Source organism: Molossus molossus, unplaced genomic scaffold (genome assembly GCF_014108415.1).
Source record: "Molossus molossus isolate mMolMol1 unplaced genomic scaffold, mMolMol1.p scaffold_m16_p_11, whole genome shotgun sequence".
NCBI lineage: Eukaryota > Metazoa > Chordata > Mammalia > Chiroptera > Molossidae > Molossus > Molossus molossus.
In genome coordinates, this window is record NW_023425346.1 from 41063619 (window position 1) to 41082261 (window position 18643).

The 18643-nt window shown below is 54.9% G+C and overlaps 1 protein-coding gene across 1 annotated transcript in view; it reads left to right on the forward strand.

Annotated features, from left to right (window-relative positions):
- TANC1 (tetratricopeptide repeat, ankyrin repeat and coiled-coil containing 1) overlaps positions 1–18643 on the forward strand; it is a 137183-nt gene that overhangs the window by 113643 nt on the left and 4897 nt on the right. The window contains exons 20-24 of the mRNA XM_036253328.1: positions 12641–12774; positions 13680–13803; positions 14133–14308; positions 17012–17144; positions 18521–18612. Of these exons, the coding sequence (XP_036109221.1) occupies positions 12641–12774; positions 13680–13803; positions 14133–14308; positions 17012–17144; positions 18521–18612 (659 nt within the window). The remainder of the gene's footprint in view (positions 1–12640; positions 12775–13679; positions 13804–14132; positions 14309–17011; positions 17145–18520; positions 18613–18643) is intronic.

Here is an 18643-nt window from a genome sequence, read left to right on the forward strand (position 1 = left end):
GACTGGGATGGATTATGCTTGGGGCTAAATGTGTGTAGACTTAAATATTGCCCTAATTCTCTATGGAGTCTTTCCCCCACCCATTTATTTTTTTTCCTCACCCGAGGACATTTTTTCATTTTTTGTTCAGATAGAGTGGGAGGAAGAGAGAGAGAGAGAGAGAGAGAGAGAGAGAGAGAGAGAGAGAGAAACGTCAATGTGAAAGGGACACATCGAGTGGCTGCCACCCGCACGAATGACCAGGGCCGGGGACAAACTGCAACCGAGGTACATGCCCTTAGTGGGAACCAAACCCGGGTCTCTCTGGACCGCAGGCCAACGCTCTAACCGCTGAGCCAAACCAGCCAGGGCTCCCCCACCCATTTAGATAGCATAGGCTGCTCTATAAGTTGGTGAAAGCAAGTTCCCGTCCACGTCCATAGTGTGTTGTGGACGGTGGCGTGGGGCAGTGCGTGACTTGGCTTTGTGTTCAGCCAGGAAGTCCGAATCCCCGCCTTTTCACCGCCTAGTGGAGCGAGTTTGGATGAGTGACTTTGCCTCCTTGTCAGACGAGGTAACAGTATCTCCTCTCCAGGACCGTGGGGAAGATACCTAATCTTGTCCAAGTGTACCCGATGATGAGAACCCCTGGAACACTTGGGCCTCGACATCCTGATTCATTAGGTCTGGGGGAGCCCCGACTCGGTTTTCTTAACGGGCACGCCAGGTTGTGTCAGGTGACTGACTCCAGGACAGATGGGGACCCCCTGTGAAAGCTGTTTGAAGTCCAGCTCCTGGTGGCGCCGCGTGAGAGGTGCCCGCGGGGATGGGTGCCAGCTGACAGCTCGCACTGAGCTCGTGTGGGCGTCTCCAGCCTCTAGTACTGAAGATGCTTTTCTCTCTGGAAGAAAAGTCCAGAGGAGGGTTGCTTTTGAGGGCCTGTGTGAGTAGACTGCTGTGTCTCTCAGGGACCCGTCCTGAATTTCAGGATCCCCCGCCCCCTTGAGAATCTGCTAGGCTGAGAGCTAGAGAGACGTGTGAGAGAAGCCACTGACTTTCCCCCTCAGTCCTACTGAAAAGATGCAGAACAGCTCAGCCCGCCTTCAGAAGCACACCCTTCAGACCTCTCTGCAGCCTGGGGAGGAGTGCCCGCCCTTCCTCAGCAGGCCTCGGGGTGAGTTTCATAGTTTAATCAGCGGAAGAGTTTGAGGGACTTTTTAGGAAATTTGCAGAAAGAAAAAGTTAAGGATTGTTTCTTTGGTGCAGAGGGTCCCCAGTGGACTCTCTGTGGACTGCATGTCAGTAAAATCAGCCTTGCCTTCCCTGCATTTCCTTTCTCCCCTGTTCCTTCCGATATGACCACCATGCTCTGCTACCCCACATCCCCCTCATTTCCAGGTCTGTGGTCGTCAAAGGTGGTTGGACTTTGAGATCTTGTAGAGGAAGGTTTAAATGTGGGGCATTGCCCAGATCAGAGGTCTGTGTTTGGGATTGGGCCATGGAGGGTCCACCCTACCCCATCCTGAATGCCTCCTGGAGCAGAGGGTTTTGATGGTGAGCATGTGGGCCAGGTCACAGTCCTCGTTCCCACCGAGTAGCGACCTAGCGGCTCCCCATTCTTGGGTGTGGTCAGCGATGACTTGTATCTCAGACACTCCGGAATGGGGCTTGTCTGTCTCCAGCCACAGCTCGAGGGTAGCATCCCGAGGCTGATTCTGTCTGGAGTGTGGGAAGATGCCCGAACAACGGAAGCTCTGTGTGCATACTGCAGTTGATGATTCGCCTTTGAACCTTGTGTGAGTTTCTACAGGTCTGTCCGGGTAGCTTCAGCTCTGAGCAGCTCAGCTTTAAAATCCCAGCTGTTGGGGTTGCAAGGCGGGGTTTCTGAGTCTGTGTCCGGCTCACCTGCCTGGCTTTGAAGGGCCCATTGTTTCCTGTGCGGGGACCCCACCCTGTTTGGGGCACAGCTGCCTGCCTGTCTCTTCTCTGCTGGCCACATTCCGGCAGAGTGCTGACCTCACACAGTGCCCCCCGCTTTCTGCCCGAGACCCTTGCGATCCCAGTGGGTCTACCGTACGTCGCAAATGTGTGGTTTTCATGCCTGGTGCTGACTGGCAGCAGGTCATCCATGAGAGGTGACAGCTGGCAGTCGGGGAGGAGGGGGCACAGGGAACGGCCACCCTATGTGAGGTCCCTTGTCACTCAGGTCAACCCAGGTGGGGACGGTGGGAGCAGAGACAGTTGAGCACCTTCAGGACCCTGTGCGTTTCCCTGCTGATGACCTGGAGTCATCAGATGTCATCACAGAAGAGGACGGTTCCTATCTTAGGTTTAGAGACAAGGAAGATAGACTTAAGACACCTAAAGTGGTAACAGTGTTAAGTTTAGGGTTTATGGCCGTAAATCGACAGCGTTTGGAATACCTAGGCTCTCTCTACCTGACTCAGCAGAGCTGACTTTCTGTAAGCCTCCCTTTTCACCGGCCTCTGGGGCCGTTTGCTGTTTATATCCGTCTGCTGCTGAGACCCAGCCCTCAGAAATCAGTTCTGGAGTCTGGCAGCGTCCCCTCCTGTTCACGAGGGTGGAGAAGCAGGGCCCAGGGAGCCAGCTCGGAGCTGCTGGTGTCTCCCAGCCCAGCAGCCCTGCCCTGTGGCTGCGTAGGCCCGTGGCTCCGTGACACTCAGTCTCGGGCTCCCGGTTTCTGGGAGGCCTGGATGACAGGAGCCCAGCAGATGCCCGTGGGACCTGTTTCCGGCATTCCATAGCCACAGAGCCCAACCCAGCAGAGTTGCTGTTTCCACGTCAGTGTTGATGTGAATTGGCCCAGCCTGAAATGATCAGAGAGGCTAGACGCCTACATGGTGACCTCATGCTGTAGTGAACTGTCAGAAAGAACTGTGTTCCAACCTCCAGGCAACTCTCACGACTGTAGCCTGTTGTCTGTGCTTCTGGTCAGGACTCCTAGCTCTTTGCAGGGGTTCCGAGGCCCTTCTAGCTCAGCATTTGCCAGTTTACATACAAATAGTGCCTGCCTTGTACGCAAAGCTTTCCCACCCTGAGTCCTTTAGGTTCCTCTGCAGTTTCCTTCATAACACTTGCCACTTATAAATTTGATTGTTGCCCGGCCGGTGTGGCTCAGTGGTTGAGCATCCACCCATGCACCAAGAGGTCGCCGGTTCAATTCCCAGTCAGGGCACATGCCCAGGTTGTGGGCCAGATCCCCAGTGTGGGGGCGTGCAGGAGGCAGCCAGTCAATGTTCTCTCTCATCAATGTTTCTCTCTCTCTCCCTCTCCCTCTCCCTAAAATCAATAAAGAAGGAAAATTTTTTTAAATAAATTTGATTATTGTTGTTGCTTCTTTGATAAAAGGCTGCTATGCCAAAACTGTGGGCTTCAGGAGGGCAGAAATCGCCATGTCTCTTGTGCTTACCTGTGTGTATGGCGACTGTGTCCAGTCTCGTGCCGTCCAGGAGGTTGTCTGTGATGATGGAGGTTCTCTCCATCTGTGCCGTCCAACCTGGTAGCCACTAGCGTGGTCTGCTGCTTCTCACACAGGTGTTGACTGAGTGGACTAGTGGGTTCATAGAAAACAAAGCCATGTAATTTTTAGGGTATGTGACATTCACTTTGAGACCAGTTTGGGAGAAATCTTGTTGTTGGAGGGGGAGGGGGAAGGAGCCCTGCACCTGCTGCTCATAAGGACCCAATCTTCTGGATTCTCGGTGTCTGTCTGAGCACAGGTCGTGTCCTGCTGGGTTCCAGGCTGGCTTAGAAACCCTTGTCCTAGTCACCGCTGTCACGCGTGCGGTGAGCGGGTTGGGTGCTGGATTGCATCTTTGGTGTTGGCAGTGGAACACGCGACGGGGCTGAATGGCTCGGGGCAACCCCACCCAGCTTTGTGCCCGTAGCTTCTCCCTCCGGCACCAGCAGCCCAGCGAAGCAACCCCAGGGTGTGTGGTGGCCTCACACTTGTCCCTTGGAAATCCTCACTGCTTTATCGCTGGTCTGCCCACAGGCCTGAGTCCTGGCTTCACCCAGGGCTGGATCCCATCCTGCCCGGCAGCCTGCAGGGCTGTCCTTCCCGAATTTCTCAAAGGGGTCAGGCAGCCGTGTTTAGATGGTGGCTGAAATGCCTCTGTCCAGTGTTCCTTTATGCTGGTCATGCTATTTCAGTTGGTAAAATACTTTCCAAGGAAGTTTAGTCATTATAAATATTATGTTGTTTTAATTGCCAAAGCTGTTAAAAACACCTTTGCCTCTACTTCTGCGAAGGGCTGAGTTTTGAGCCCCGTCAATTGAGTAGGTTACTTAGCTGCTATCCTCCGTGTCGTCGTTTTAGTTCAGCTCAGCGTGTGTGCTAATCACAGCGCCCTGTTCCTGATCCTGGACAGAATTCTGGGCACGACCTGGCCAGAACTTGAGTCTGAGGCCCAGCAGCTGGGGTGGGGGGCTTTCCAGGGCAGTCCTGGGGCAGGGTCCTCACACCTGTTTCCTTACTGGGCCGTGGAATGCAGTTGTATTTCATCCTTGATGCTCTAAGAGTTCCACGCTCGTCTCCCTGGACCTGTTTTAATTTCCCACTCTGTGCCCTGCCCATCCCGGAGTGGGGTGTCCTATGGTTCTGCATGGCAGGTGGGCCCAGGCCAGGATGCCTGAGCTTGGCACACTCGGGGCTGCCCCAGCACAGTGCCTGTGCCCCGGGAGCAGGAAGCCTGGTGGCTGGGGTAGAAGTGAGCCTCTGTTCGTTTGGATTTTGCCTTCCTGGTTCTGGAGAGAGGAGTTTGGCGCTCGTGTGTGCGCGCACATCCAGGGCAGAATTCGGGGAGACGGGCAGGACAGGCGTCTGCCCACTGCTTGTTGGGGCACCTGGAGCATCCGTGCGAAGGAATTCGCTAAGTGCATCTTGTGGAGAACAGCTGACTGCGTCGGTGTTTGGTTTCTTGGAGGTCCCCAGCGTCTCTCCCGCACTGGTGTTGGCAAATACTTGGCAAGGCATCCCTCCCTCTGCTAGGGTTGTTTTAGGAAAGTGCAGGGAGGTTCGTGGAAATCCAGGTTTCTGTCCGTCCTAACAGGTGGGAGTTCTTGATTGTCCTTGGTGTAAAAGCATGAAAGAGGGTTAACCTAGGACCCTAGAGGGTAATCTAGGATCCCAGATGGTTGGGAGAGGGGTAACCCAGGGCTTCGGAAGGGGAGAGAAACATTAGGGTGACACAGAGCCCTGGAGAGTGTGGGAGAGGGGTGGCTCAGGACCCTGAGGGGAGGGGCTGGGGTGAGGTAACCCAGAGCCCTGTACGAGGAAGGACAAAGTGGGGTCAGGAAAGAGGGCGATGGGCATGGGGGTCACCCTAACAGTAGAGGGGATTTGGGGGTAAGAACTAAGGGCACTGGGTTTGTCCACATCCTGTCCCCTTCCTGCTCTGGCAGACCCCTGGGGTTCAGCCCTGACCTGTGTGTCCCTACCCTGCCCGGAGGACACGGGTAAGGAGGGGGCGTGTTGTAAACCCAAGTGACTGGTAGCCTGACCCCTACAGGAACTGTTCACACCTTCATCATGTCGCTCTTTCTGCACATAGTCACCATTCTGGTGAGTGGTTCCTTCACATCCACCTTTAAAAAGAAACCTCTGCTTCAGGCATAAAAACTGGGCTCATCTACACTGTGGTCGCTCAGAGCCTCTACCCAAGCACCCGCTGCTCGGTCTCCCCGGCAGCCACTCCTAGGATGCAGACGGTTCGTCGGCTCTCCCACAGAGGAACCATGTCGATTCTTTCAAGTTTATATTGAAATGATACTTGGATTCTTTTCTTGCTTTCTTTTGCTTTTTTGAAACGGGATGTGAGCTTTTATAAGATGGTTGCGTGAAAACACCCCTTTCACGGGACGCCCCACGTGGTGACCGCGGGCCCCTGTCCTCAGCACACACGCCCAGCCCTTCGCAGTGAGACGGGAGAGCAGCTACTACGCGTGTTTCGACTCTCGGTGGCTCAGAGGATCTATCAATCCGTGCGCGTTCTCGGCACACGGGGAGTGACAGCTGCTCGGGGCTGCGCTCCCCTGACAGATCTTTAGAACAGAGTCTGCCTGAAATGTGATTTATGTCATCCCCAGTTTTTAAATTGGATTTACGTTATTTATAGCACACACGATTCCTCAAAGGATTCGAGGCTTATTTGAAAAGATACATATACGAATGGGGGGGAGTAAAGTCAGGAAGAGGACACCAGGAGCCGCACAGGTCTTCCTGCCCTCGGGCCGGACCGTCACGAGGTTGCGCCCCGTCTTGGCCTCGGAGGCCATGTGTCCAGTTAGAAGGGAACGCGGTCACTGTGGGTCATTCTCCTTGTCCGTGAGGGAGCTTCATGGTTCTTCAGAGAAGAAAGGTGCTCTCCTGCACTCTGGATCTAAAACAACATTTTAGGCCATTTGATTGGCTGGCCAGTTTTAAAGGAGACTCCTGGAGGCGGCGGCGTAGGAGCTAAGAGCTCAGACCCCAGACAGACTCCCTGACTTCCAGTCCAGCCCCTGCCTCCCACGAGCTGTGTGACCTTAGGCAAGTTATTTAACCTCTCCGGGCATTATTTTCATCCTCGGTGGGACCGGATGTGTAGTACTTGCCTCACAGAAGTTAGCTGTATAGTAAGTGAATTTCTGAGTTAATTCCATGAAGCATCTCGCAGGAAGCACTTTGGGGTCAGAGTGTGTTGTTACAATATGTCAGCATCTTCCTGTTTGGCTCCAGGTTCACCCAGCCACTGGGTTTAATTCCTGGCTCACAATGATTGGCTTCATGATTTGGGACCAGTGATGTGACTCGTTTCCTTCACCTCCAGAAAGTGCACATGACTGTGTGACTCAGAGGGTCCCTGTTGGGGTGAAATGAGAATTCACCCACAGTATTTTGCCCAGAGCTCGGCCGTTGTAAGTGTTCAGCAGATGTACTACGCTGCCAGGTTGTGATAAGGTATTTGTTGCTATTACTTACCATTGTCACGTGTTCCTAATTTATGCTATGCACTTGGTCTTGATATAATATTAAAATGTGTAAGTGATAGAATCTTAGTTACTTTGCAGTTGCTTGACAGACATGAAGAATAGACAAGAAATTTGGTCACACGGAAAGTCCTGTTGGGTGGCGTTTGCACATTTTATTTCTTTCAAGAATTCCCTGGCAACGCGAGGTTCACATTTAATCCCTAATGTACGCACGGGCACTGACAGCATGTTTCTACCCTGGAACTGGTGACGTCAGGACTGTCCGGTTCCTCAGATCTGACCGCTGCGCCGTCTCCCCTCCTAGGGAGCTCAGGGAAAATGGGCTGGGGGGGGCAGCCTTTTCTGTGTGCTTGGTTACTGCCCATTGCTGTGTCCAGATTCCCTCTCCTTGGCCCCTGCAGGCCCTCCTGGGGGACTTCGGCCAACTGGAGAGCCTCAGGAAGGGTCAGGACAATACGGGCATGTTCCCAACAGGGGCTCCTGAGATTCGGAGAGCATGCGGGCAGAGCTGGCTTCCGGCCTGGCCCCCGGCACGGCTCCGGCCGAGGCCTCTCGGCATGTCCCCTGAGGCCGCGATGCTTCTCAGTAAGCACAGCCCGCGGTGTTCACTGTGAGTCACATGGCTGACGGCGGACGGAGTGACCGCGGTGGAGACCAGGGGTTTATAGCTGTCGGGCAGTGTGTTCTCCTAACAGAAGCCCCCGCCCTCAGCGATGGGAGGAAATGCCTAACAAAGTGAGGCTGTGAGATTGGCTTTGGGTAAACCTCAGCCCTGTTCCTGGCTGTTGCCTGGCTTTGGGGTGGCGGAAGTAGGGAGCCTACCTTCATTCGGCCAGGACTCGGGGGCCCAGCTCTCCCAGGCCCTCCGCGTGACAGCCCAGCCCCCAATGGCAGCAAAGCCAAGCGCAGGCCGCGGTCCCCTCTGCTGTGACAACTCCGAAGGCCAGCTGTTAGGAGGCGGAGGGGGACAGATTGTTGTTGTTTGTCCAGCGAGCCTTCAGCTCAAACGTCACTCACTGCCTTTGTCACATCTAACGCTGTCTGTCTTGGTTGCAACCAGATGACATGAGAACCCTGCTGCTTACTGCTAACATTGGCACTTTCGTCTTTTTCCATCCTCCACTTTCCGTTTTTATAAGTGACGGGAAAAGCCAATATATTAGTAAATAAATTGCACACAAAAAACAAACGTGCAGCCCAGCTGGAGTGGCTCAGTGGATTGCGCGGTGGCCCATGGACTGAGAGGTCTCGGTTCGATTCCCGGTCAGGGCACATGCCCCAGCTCCAGGCTCGATCTCTGATGGGGGGCGTGCCGGAGGCACTGATCGATGTCTCTCTCACACTGACGTTTCTATCGCTCTAAAAAAAAATACCAATAAAAAAATATTTTTTTGAAAAAGAAACAAGTGTGCAAGCAAAGCTGGGCTGCGGTGCTCATGCCCCGCCCTCTCAGCTCGGCCTTGGCGGGCGGTTTGGGTCCCCCGTGTGTGACGTATGAAAAGGTTGCCATCTGGAGTCTGGGCATTGCCTCTGTGGGTGCTGGCCTGTCACCCTTCTCTCAGAGTCTCCGAATCGGAGGCAGAGACTGGGGGGGGGGAGGGCTGCAGGTGGTCCCTCCCTGTGCATTGAGTTACGGATCTGCCAAAAAACACTGCGGACAGCCCTGTGTTCCTGGCAAGGGGGAAGTTGAATTTTTGTAGGTCACATCTTTGCCTGGGGAAGTCTAATATGTAAAAGATTGCTGGAAACGATCCATTCCACAAAGAACCCTGTCTCGGTGATGTTTGCAGTGACCCTGTTGTGGCGTGTCACTTGGGTGTTCTCACAGCGAGTATCTGCTGTGACAAATCTATTCATGCTCTGAAGACGAGGGACAGCATTGCTGAGGCAGTCACTCGGGATCGTCAGAAAAGGATGCATGTTTTCTTGGAAATTTAATTACAAGAGTGTCATCCTGTGAAGGGGGTTTTGCCAGTGACAGAAACCGCGTCCAGTTTGATCTTCTCCTTCATCTTTGGGCTTTGGCCAGAGGACAAGGCCTCGCCCACAGCCAGGGCACCTCCTCCTTCCTGGTCCCCTCTCCTGTTTTCGACCCTTGTTGGAGTCTGGTGGCCAGCTCAGAGGTCAGCCTTTTCAGCAGAATAGTTGGAATTCCTGAGCAGACTCTGCCTTGATTTTGTTTGTGTAAGCGTGTGTTGACTAGTCTTCCGTCCCGCTTATGTCCGAATATGGTATCCTTCGATCCTTGTGGCTGCTGACACTTGACACACAGCCTAGCCTCAGGGGTCCTCAGGGATGCAGCCAAAAATATTTAATCTTGGTGGAAAGAGGAAAACACGGGGCCTGTTGTTTATTGGCGTCGCTGGGAGATGCGAGCCTCGTGAAGAATTTGTGTGCAGAATGGGTGTGTGCAGGCTGAGAAAACAGTCTGCTCACAGCCTGTGCTCCCGCCGCCCCGGAAGTTCATCACTGAGTGCACAGGAGTCAGGCCGGGAAGGAAGAGAAGGAATCCAGCCCGTCGGCAGGCCTGGGGGGCGCTCTCATCCGCTCGCTCGTCAGCTGCTCCAGCTTCTGGCTCCTCTGGCGCCTCCTCATAGCTCCAAGCCCTATTTTTAGAGCCGGGCTGTCACTTCCGATGTGCTTCTGCTGCAGAAATTCCCATGTAAAGGAGCCATTTATAATGCGGAGGAAACTTGTTTACCCAACAAAAGAGAATGGAGTGTCACGGTGGCTGGCTGCTCCCACCTCACCTATGGGAGCCCGAGTTGATTCCTTCCAGCATGTACACCGGCCAAGTCCCTGCCCATAGCATTCATCTGGTCCGTTCGCGTGTTGCTGGTCATGCTCAGCTGCAGGTGGAGGAGGGAAGAGGAGGCCTCCTCACCTGGAGGGAGGTTGCAGAGCAGCAGGTCCAGGTGGCGTGGCTCATTGCCCAGGACTGCCACCCACGAGCCACTCACGGGGTCATGTTCACATCCATTCAGATGGTGTCTATGAGAGTGGCCAGTGGTTTAGGAATCACTGACAGAAGCATGATGCCAGGGCCGACCTTGATGGGCGTGCCCCAGGCAGTGGGGCCGAGACCCTCCAGGGTAGACTCGCGTAGTGTGGACAGCATCGCTTTGGCTGCTCGTTTTCAAACGGTGTGGATGTGAACCTCCCCCTCCACCCCAGTGCACCAGTGTGTGAAACTGACAGACATTCTCTTCTGTTCATGGCATTTGTCATTGCTTTACAAGTTGAGGTGTAAAGCCAGTGCCGAAGAGCCTGGCCATACATAGGAACGTCACCACCGTCGCGATCAGTGGCTTACGCTGCGTGTCCGATTCGTTCCGGCTGCACTGTCTAGAGAAAAGCAGCCTCACGGATGGCAGCTGCTGTTGACAGCGACTCTTCTGTAGTCTCAGGAAATTCTTAGACTAGACAGATGAAAGCATTGTTAAGATTGCTGATGACAAGCCACGCGTCACACCTTCCGTACCTGAGGGGACCGAGGGTCACAGTTGGAGCTGACGTGTGTCCTGGAAGGAGAGGGTTTGCTCCCCTCCGTGTTCCCCGGCCTGCCTTGTACATCTTTGGGTCCCAAATGGAGGACTGTTTGCGCCCGCTCACTGCCCAGCCCGGCCCCTCACTTCCCCAGTGCTGAGGCCGCCGGATGCAAACAGCTCAGGGCATCTGTCGGGCAGAGGTCGGTGCCTCTCTGTGATGAGGAAGGTCACAGCCCGGTCCTGCAACCTCAGGAAGGTCCGCAGAGACGTCTCTGTGCCTTGGAGGAACGGCTCTCTGTCACGGGTCAGGCCCAGGTGTCAGATCCACGTCCTGTGTGTGGTTCCTGGGGTTTGAGCATGGCCGGCTGACGGGGGTCGGAGTGGGTGTGTCTGTCTGTTCCGAGCATGGGGGCCGAGCCATGCCTGTGGAAGGTGTGTTCCTGACCTTGGCTGCCCCTGTTGTAGATGCCAGGGGAGCAGGACGCCGGCCCGGACTCGGACTGAGCCAGGGCCCGGGCCTCCTCTGGGACCGCTTGGCCAGGCCCGGGTCTGTGCTGCCTGAAAACAACGTCGCCGTGTTGGTACTTTGTGTTTTGTTTCTTGTTTGTGAAACTGGCCCAGTGTGTTGCACTTAGCTGCATACCATGTACTGCCATTGCCGTGTGACCGCCCAGTGTGTGACATTCTCCTGCTGATGGCGTCTGGGCTGCTTCCAGTTCAGGCGGCCGTGGGCGCCGTTGCGTGCGTCTCGGTGCCCTCCAAGGGCTCCCACCCCGGCACGTGTCTGCAAGGCGTGGGGTCGCCGGGTGGCAGCCCGTGTGCATCTTCAGCTTGAGTCAGTAGGGTCAGCGGGTCACCCAGTCCTCACCCCCACCAGCAGCACATGAGCGGCCCTTGTTCCACATCCATTCCTCAGTGACGTGGCTTAGAATAAGGTGGGGCTCTGTCCACAGTAAGCTCACTGGCATTCACATCACCCTGGGAGGGGCCTATTCCTGTGTCTTCCCCGTTTTCATACCGAGATGCCTTCTGACTTGTAGGAGTGCCAGGCCCAGTTCTGAAAGCGTGAAGCTGCGTCCCAAACCAGCTGCCCCAGGCAGGCATCGGGAATAGACAGCATCACCCTCGACCCTCTCCTTCTCCTCTGCGTCATAGAGGGTCCCTCCCAAGGCATCTCTGTCCCTTGCCCTCAGCCCCTTCCTGTCCCCTTTTCCACTGAAAGCTTGTCATCTGGCTGGCATGGCCCCAGACCCACTGTCCTTTCCTGTAGACGGTGGTTCCCACAGCACGGCAGAGGCCGCTCGTCTAGCTAACCCCCTTTCTGACATGCCGCCCATCAAGGATCACGGCGTGGGGGGCGCAGCCACCGCCGGGGGGTGTTCTCTCCAGCGTGCCCTGCCGGCCCTCCCCACGCACGCCACCAGCTGGCAGCTGAGGCAGCTGACTACCTCCAGGGTCCCGTGGGCTGTTCGCCAAGCACTCGGCCTCTCATCTCATTTCCCTTCCCTGACGTTCCTGATCTCACAGCTCGATGTGTCACACAGGGTCTAAGCTCCATGAAGGCAGGAATGACGGGGTCCGTTCTTTACTGCTCAGTAATTATTAGTGCTTGTTGAATGAAATGTCCAACTTCAGGGGAAGAGGCCAGACTGGACAGCGATACTGATCTCTGTGCTTGTGTTGCATTACCCCGGTTATTTCTTGCTGTAAAAAACAATAGAGCGAACACTTACCGAGTCCTGAACCTGCAGTGTGGGCCATCTCGGTGGGAGGCGCTCACCCCTGCTCACACCGCTCGGCTGGAGGGGTGCGCTCTGTCTGGGGCTCCATCTCCGCATGGTGCACACCCAGGGCTGGCTGTCTGCTCAGCTCCCCTGGGACCGCCACACACACGCAGGCCTTGGTTCTTGTCCCCATGGGTCTCAGCACAGGGCAGGTGGCTTCCTTGCAGCACGGGGTCTGGGTTCCAAGTGACAGCCGCCCACCTCGTAGGACCTGGGCCCCAACGCTGGCACAGCATCATTTCTGCTGTTCCGTTGGTCACAGAGCTCACCCAGAGTTGGGGGCAGGGGGCATGGCTACATAGACCCTCTTTCTCTCCATGGCAGGGGTGCCCGAGAATTTGGGGCTCCCGTTAGCCACCACTTCCTAACAGACTGTCCTCCGTGACTTTCCTTCAGCCTTGACGGCCGCAGCGGGACGCGGGAAGCTGGAGGTGTGTGAGCTGCTGCTGGAGCGTGGAGCGGCTGTGTCCCGGACCAACAGGAGAGGGGTCCCGCCGCTGTTCTGTGCGGCACGCCAAGGGCACTGGCAGGTACCCAGCGGGCCCCTGAGCGCTCCAGAAGCAGTGAGTGGGACAGAGATTCCAGTTGCCCATCGCCCCTGGGCCTCCACGCAGCTCCCCAAGCCCTGCTTTTTCAATGTTCTGGTTTCTGCTGGTGCCCTCTGCCCTGTGTGATAAAGGGGTGCATTGGACAGGCTGGCACCGTCAGCCTTGCAGGCTGCCGAGCAGGAGCTAGGCTGGTAGCCAGGTCAGAGACACAGCGGCTTCCCGTTATCTGGGGAGGGGAAGTAGAGAGGGGGCCCCCACTATGACAACAGAAGACTTGCTGTGACATATCTGTTGGTGCGATTGTGTGACCCATTTGTCCAACACTCTCGGAAGAAGAGGGGTCCTGCTGCACTCTCAGGAATGTATCCCTGCCCCTCCTCCCCTACCCTGCGCCCCTCCTCCCCTGCGCCCCTCCTCCCCTGCGCCCCTCCTCCCCTGCCCTGCACCCCTCCTCCCCTGCCCAGCGCCCCTCCTCCCCTGCCCTGCGCCCCTCCTCCCCTGCCCTGCGCCCTTTAGTACGTGAGCCTCCATGACCATCACTCGCCCCCTTTGTTCTGCTTGTGTCTCCCATGTGCCCCTCTGTGACTGTCTGGTCATTACTGGATTGGGGTTGGCATCCAGATTCCTATGTATGCGTGGTTTGGGCATGTTGTTATTTATTTTTATTTGGGGGGGGGGTATGTTTTTGAAAGTATACATCTGAAAGAAGATTTTGTCCAAAGGAGTACAATAGAAAATTGTTAGTGGCCACACAGATTCCACAGCTTGGAGGGGTTTTTTAAAAGAGGAGAGTCCTTTTACTGCTTTTAAAGATGGAAAATCCTCGCTGGGTAGAGAGAACGTATGAAATCTAGCAGGAAGGTTGTAACTCGGCGTGTTTGTTTCAGATCGTGAGATTGCTGCTGGAACGAGGCTGTGATGTGAACCTAAGTGACAAGCAGGGCCGCACGCCCCTCATGGTGGCCGCCTGTGAAGGGCACTTGAGCACCGTGGAATTTCTCCTTTCAAAAGGTAGCGCTGGCTGCTCTGCCGGGTTTCTTTTGGATGGACAAAGAAAAGAGCCTTGGTGGACTCATTCAGTACTTACTGATTCAAATTTTAAGTCCTTTTGTCATGGAAATTTTCTAACTGAACCAGTGGAGAGAAGGGGCACTGAAGCCCAGGGACCCCTCACTCGGCTTCAGCAGTGGGGAGCGGGTTGGAGCCGGTTGCCAGGGCGCCTCGGGTGCTGCAGCACCGCCTGCCACATGCTCCGGCCGGGTGTCTGCAGATGCAAAACCCTTGCTGCCCTGGGCTTTGTGTCACGGAGTTCAGGTCCCATGATTGGGCTTTTTTTTCAGGTGCTGCCCTTTCTTCTCTGGACAAAGAAGGTTTGTCAGCATTAAGCTGGGCTTGTCTGAAAGGTCACAGGGCAGTGGTCCAGTTCCTGGTGGAGGAAGGAGCCGAGATAGACCAGATGGACAAGAACGGCCGCACTCCCCTCGACCTGGCCGCCTTCTACGGCGACGCAGAGACCGTAGGTACCCAGGTGGTCGCCTTCCTCCGCCTGCCCTGCGTGCGGGCAGTGCCACAGAGGAACCGGGAGCTGAGCCCTTTCCCGAGTGCGTGAGGCTGTGCTGAGCGTGGTCAGTGTGCATGTGTGTGTGGAAGACTGTTTTTATTTTTCTTGAATTCTGGGACATGCAGTCTATTCCAGAACTGTAGTAAAGATTTGAATAAACTCTTAACAGCTTAAAAATAGATGATTACACACTGTATGTACAACAGATACACACACACACACACACACCTGTAGTAATCTTATAGTAATCCGTATAAATAGAATTCCTATATAGATCATGTAAAAATCGCTTCTATGTATTTGAGAAATGGCTAATGAAATAATCAGCTGGTTTGTTTTTAAAGCGATACGGCAATTTCTAGAATGCTCTGGGCACTGACTTTGTCTCTTGACTGATGCCTAAGTCTGAGGTCTGAGGGGATGAAACCGTAGTAAACTAAGATCCACACAGTGTTTTTCAGGGTAGAAACCATGTCTTTGTCAGGGTTCGCATCTCTGGCACTCCACAGGCCCCAGAGGAATATTCAGCCCTGTTGGACTGGCCACTTCTGAATATGTAACGAGTCTGGCGTCAGGTGTTATGCTGCTGGGAGGTGGGCCTCGGGCAGGAGCCGCCACCGCCCTGCACACCGGCCCGACGCTATGAAAGGCGGTGACACCAGAGTGGAACCGTCCCCACTTCCCAGACACTGTCAACGGCACTTCACGTCGAGTTTCAAAACCAGCTATTTAACTGAACCTCACATATCTACACCTTATTTTTCAGCTTATACTGCCTTCCATATCCTGTAGCTGATCAACATTAGGGGAAAGTGAAGGAGCTTAGCGTACCTTTTTTAAAATTGTGATGAAATAACAAAATGTGGCACCGGAGCCATTTTTTTTTTTTTTATCCTCACCCAAGGACATTTTTGCATTTATCTTCAGATAGAGCCGGGGGGGGGGGGGGGCATCCATGTGAGAGAGACACATCGAGTGGTTGCCACCCAGGGCCGGGGACAAATTGCAACCGGGGTACGTGCCCTTAGCATGTCTGGTCTGCAGGCCGACATGCCTGAGCGATTTCTAAGTGAAGAACTCAGTGTTAGGCGCACACACTGTGGTACGACCGATGTCTAGGTTTTCTCATCTTGTAAAACCGAAACTCTTTGCCCATTAAACAGCTCTTCCTTGTTCCTCCCTGCCCCGGCCCCCGGAAGCCGTTCCCCTCTGTCCCTGCCTCGGCCGCGCCCGGCACCTCACACAGGTGGAATCAGTGTCTGTCCTCTCCTGTCTGGCTTGTTTCACTTAGCAGGATGTCTTCACGGTTATCCAGGTTGCAGCATGTGACAGGATTTCCCTCTTTTTTAAGACTGAATAAACAGCCCACTGTGTGTATTTACTTCGTTTTCCTTAATCATTCATCATCTGCGGGCACTCAGGTTGCCTCCGCCTCTTGGCCGTTGTGAATAGTTCTGTTATGAACACGGGTGTATGAGTATCGCTTTGAGATCCTGCAAATTCTTTGAGACCTGCCCACGCTCTTTTGCGTATAGACCCAGAAGTGGCATTGCTGGATCATATATGGTAGTTCTATTTTTAATTTTTTGAAGAACCTCCATACTGTTTTCCATAGTGGCTGCATCATTTTACATTCCCACCAACAACCATGTGCAAGGGGTCCAGTGTCTCCACATTGTGAGCACCAGTTTTTATCTTCTGTTTTATTATTTTTTAATAGTAGCCATGCTAACGATCTGAGGCGGTATCTCATTGCGGTTTTCCCTAATGATTAGTCATGTTGAACATCTTTCCATATGCATATTGGCCACTGGTATATCATCTTTGGCAAAACCTCTGTTCAGATCCTTTGGCTGTTTTAAATTGGGTTATTTGGGATTTTGCTGTTGACTTGTAGGTGTTCTTTACATATTCTGGCTATCTGTCCCCCCTACTGTCATTTTGAACAGAGGCAGACTGATAGGGAGCAGCTCTCAGATCCATATAAAAATCCAAACTGGCTACAGTCTTATTCAGTGAGTGGAGCAATTTGAGTGGCCAAACTGGTTTCTTCTGTTCTCTGTTTAGTCCAGGTGATGATTATTTTATCACACCAACCAGCTGTTGTGCCAGGGTCTCCAACTTGTCATCTTTACAGTCCCAGTATTCAGGCCTCACTCCTCAGCCTTGAAGTGAGTTATAATCGGGGCCATCTGATCCCAAGTTACTCATCTGTCCAGCCTTGCGGTGCCCAGCGTGTGGGTCTGAGTGTTTCTGAGGTGCCCGTGGCCGTAGCTGGCCAGCATGCTGGAGCCATTGCACGGTGCCTCCTGTGTGACTGACCGTGTCTCAGCCTGGCCCAGGAGGTGGGGTGACACCGAGCCGAGAGGACGTGCGTTTCCCGGCCTGTGGTGCGTGTACCTCCCCTGGGGCCTCGCTGCTGATATCAAAGCTGCTTTAACAGCGGGTTTCAGGCGTGGATTGCAGCTTCCCTTCTCTGGTCTCTGTCAACTTCATTCCGTCCCAGGATCCCTGACGGCCAGAGGCACCGAAGAGCAAGGAAAGCTCCTAGGCCAGGGCGCTGTGGGTGGCGGTGGCGGTGCCTCTGCCAGGAGCCGCCCTGACTCCGCTGCCCCCCCTCACGCCGCTGTCCCCCCCTCACGCCGCTGTCCCCCACAGGTGCTGTGCCTGGTGGACAAGGGAGCTGTGATTGAGCACGTGGACCACAGCGGCATGCGTCCCTTGGACAGAGCCATTGGTTGTCGAAACACCTCCGTAGTGGTTACGCTGCTGAGGAAAGGAGCCAAATTAGGTCAGTGAACACCTCCGTCCAGCAGGGAGGGGAGGTACCACTCTCGGGTTAAGATGTCAGGTGTTCGGAGATTATTTTCCTCCTTCTCTAACGCTCATTTAATCGGTCACCTAAAATGTTTACATGGCTCATAACATTATTGCCAGTGTGGGCAGGAAGCAGAGGCCAGCGTGGAAGGACAGCCCAGAGTCTCGGGTGTTGGGGTGTCCGGGAGCCAGCCAGGGGGCAGGTCCATTGGACCCTGTGGGCGGGGCCGTGCAGGTGAGCTGGCCGCTGACTGCAGGGAGAGCCGAGTTCAGGAGCCTCTGTTCTAGAGGAAGCGTAGGGCGGGGTACTGGCAACCCCAGCACCCTTGCGATGAGGGAAAGTCGTGGTTTATTGGAGACGTGATGGGGGTTAGTTGATGTCGGGCAGAAGCAGCGGACTGAGTAGGGAAGCCCTTCGTGTGCCTGGTTGGAACCTGACGTGCCGTTCAGAGGACTTGGGGGAGCAGCAGCCAGAACACCACCGCTGGTGTGATGGGGCTGGACTGTGGCCAGCAGCGGTTCTGGGGAGGGGACTGTGCTGAGGAGGAGGATGGGCGCTCATATCATTAAGCAGTTCACCGGGGACTTTCCAGACAGTTCTATGTTTTAGCTTTCTACTCACCTGCCCTAGTAGATGGATGGTGGTAACAGCATCACGCTGCAGAGCAGGAAACCAGGGTACAGCTTTCGCTAGGTCATCGTGGGCAGCAGAGTCGGGTTTGGACCCGAGCAGTCTGACGCCCGAGTCTGCTCGTGAGCGTCACGCGCTGCCCGTGTCTGGAGGGCGTCAGAGAAGGTCGTGGCTGTGCTGGGGGCTGGGAGAGGTTGGACACGGACGTGGCAGGGGCCAGGGCTAAGTGGTGGGAAGAGGGCAGAAGGGCGGCAGCTGAGGCATCTCAGAGCAGATGGGCGGCAGGCGGCAGCGGAGCGCTGGAGGACACCGCTGGAGGACACCAGAACGCACACCCTCACTGCCCTCGGGAACTAAGGAAATTCCTCCTCCGAAGCCTTGTTTAATGGATTTTACCCCAAACGCCCCCTGAGGGAGGGGTGGGTCCTGGCTGCTCTGAAGCATTTGTTTCCCTGCACTTTCTCACCAGAACGACTTGTGCCGGGGACGCTTCCCATCCCCAGTGCTTAGTTCAGCGTCATGTTAGCAGGGAGGCCTGCTCCGGGTGTCCTGCTCCCTGTCCTTGGTGGTGTTGCCGGCTGGAGACCTGCAGGGCACGAGCACTGGTCCCTGCAGCCGGACCCCTGCTGTGCGTGACCTCAGTTGTGCTGGGGCCACAGAAGTTTTGAACTCTGCTCCCAGGCCGCCGGAGCGCCTCTGAATGCGTGTTTATTTTGCAGGAAATGCTGCTTGGGCGATGGCTACTTCCAAACCTGATATTTTGATTATACTTTTACAGAAATTGATGGAGGAAGGAAACATGATGTACAAAGTAAGTGGGTTTTGCCCTTTTCTACGACGTC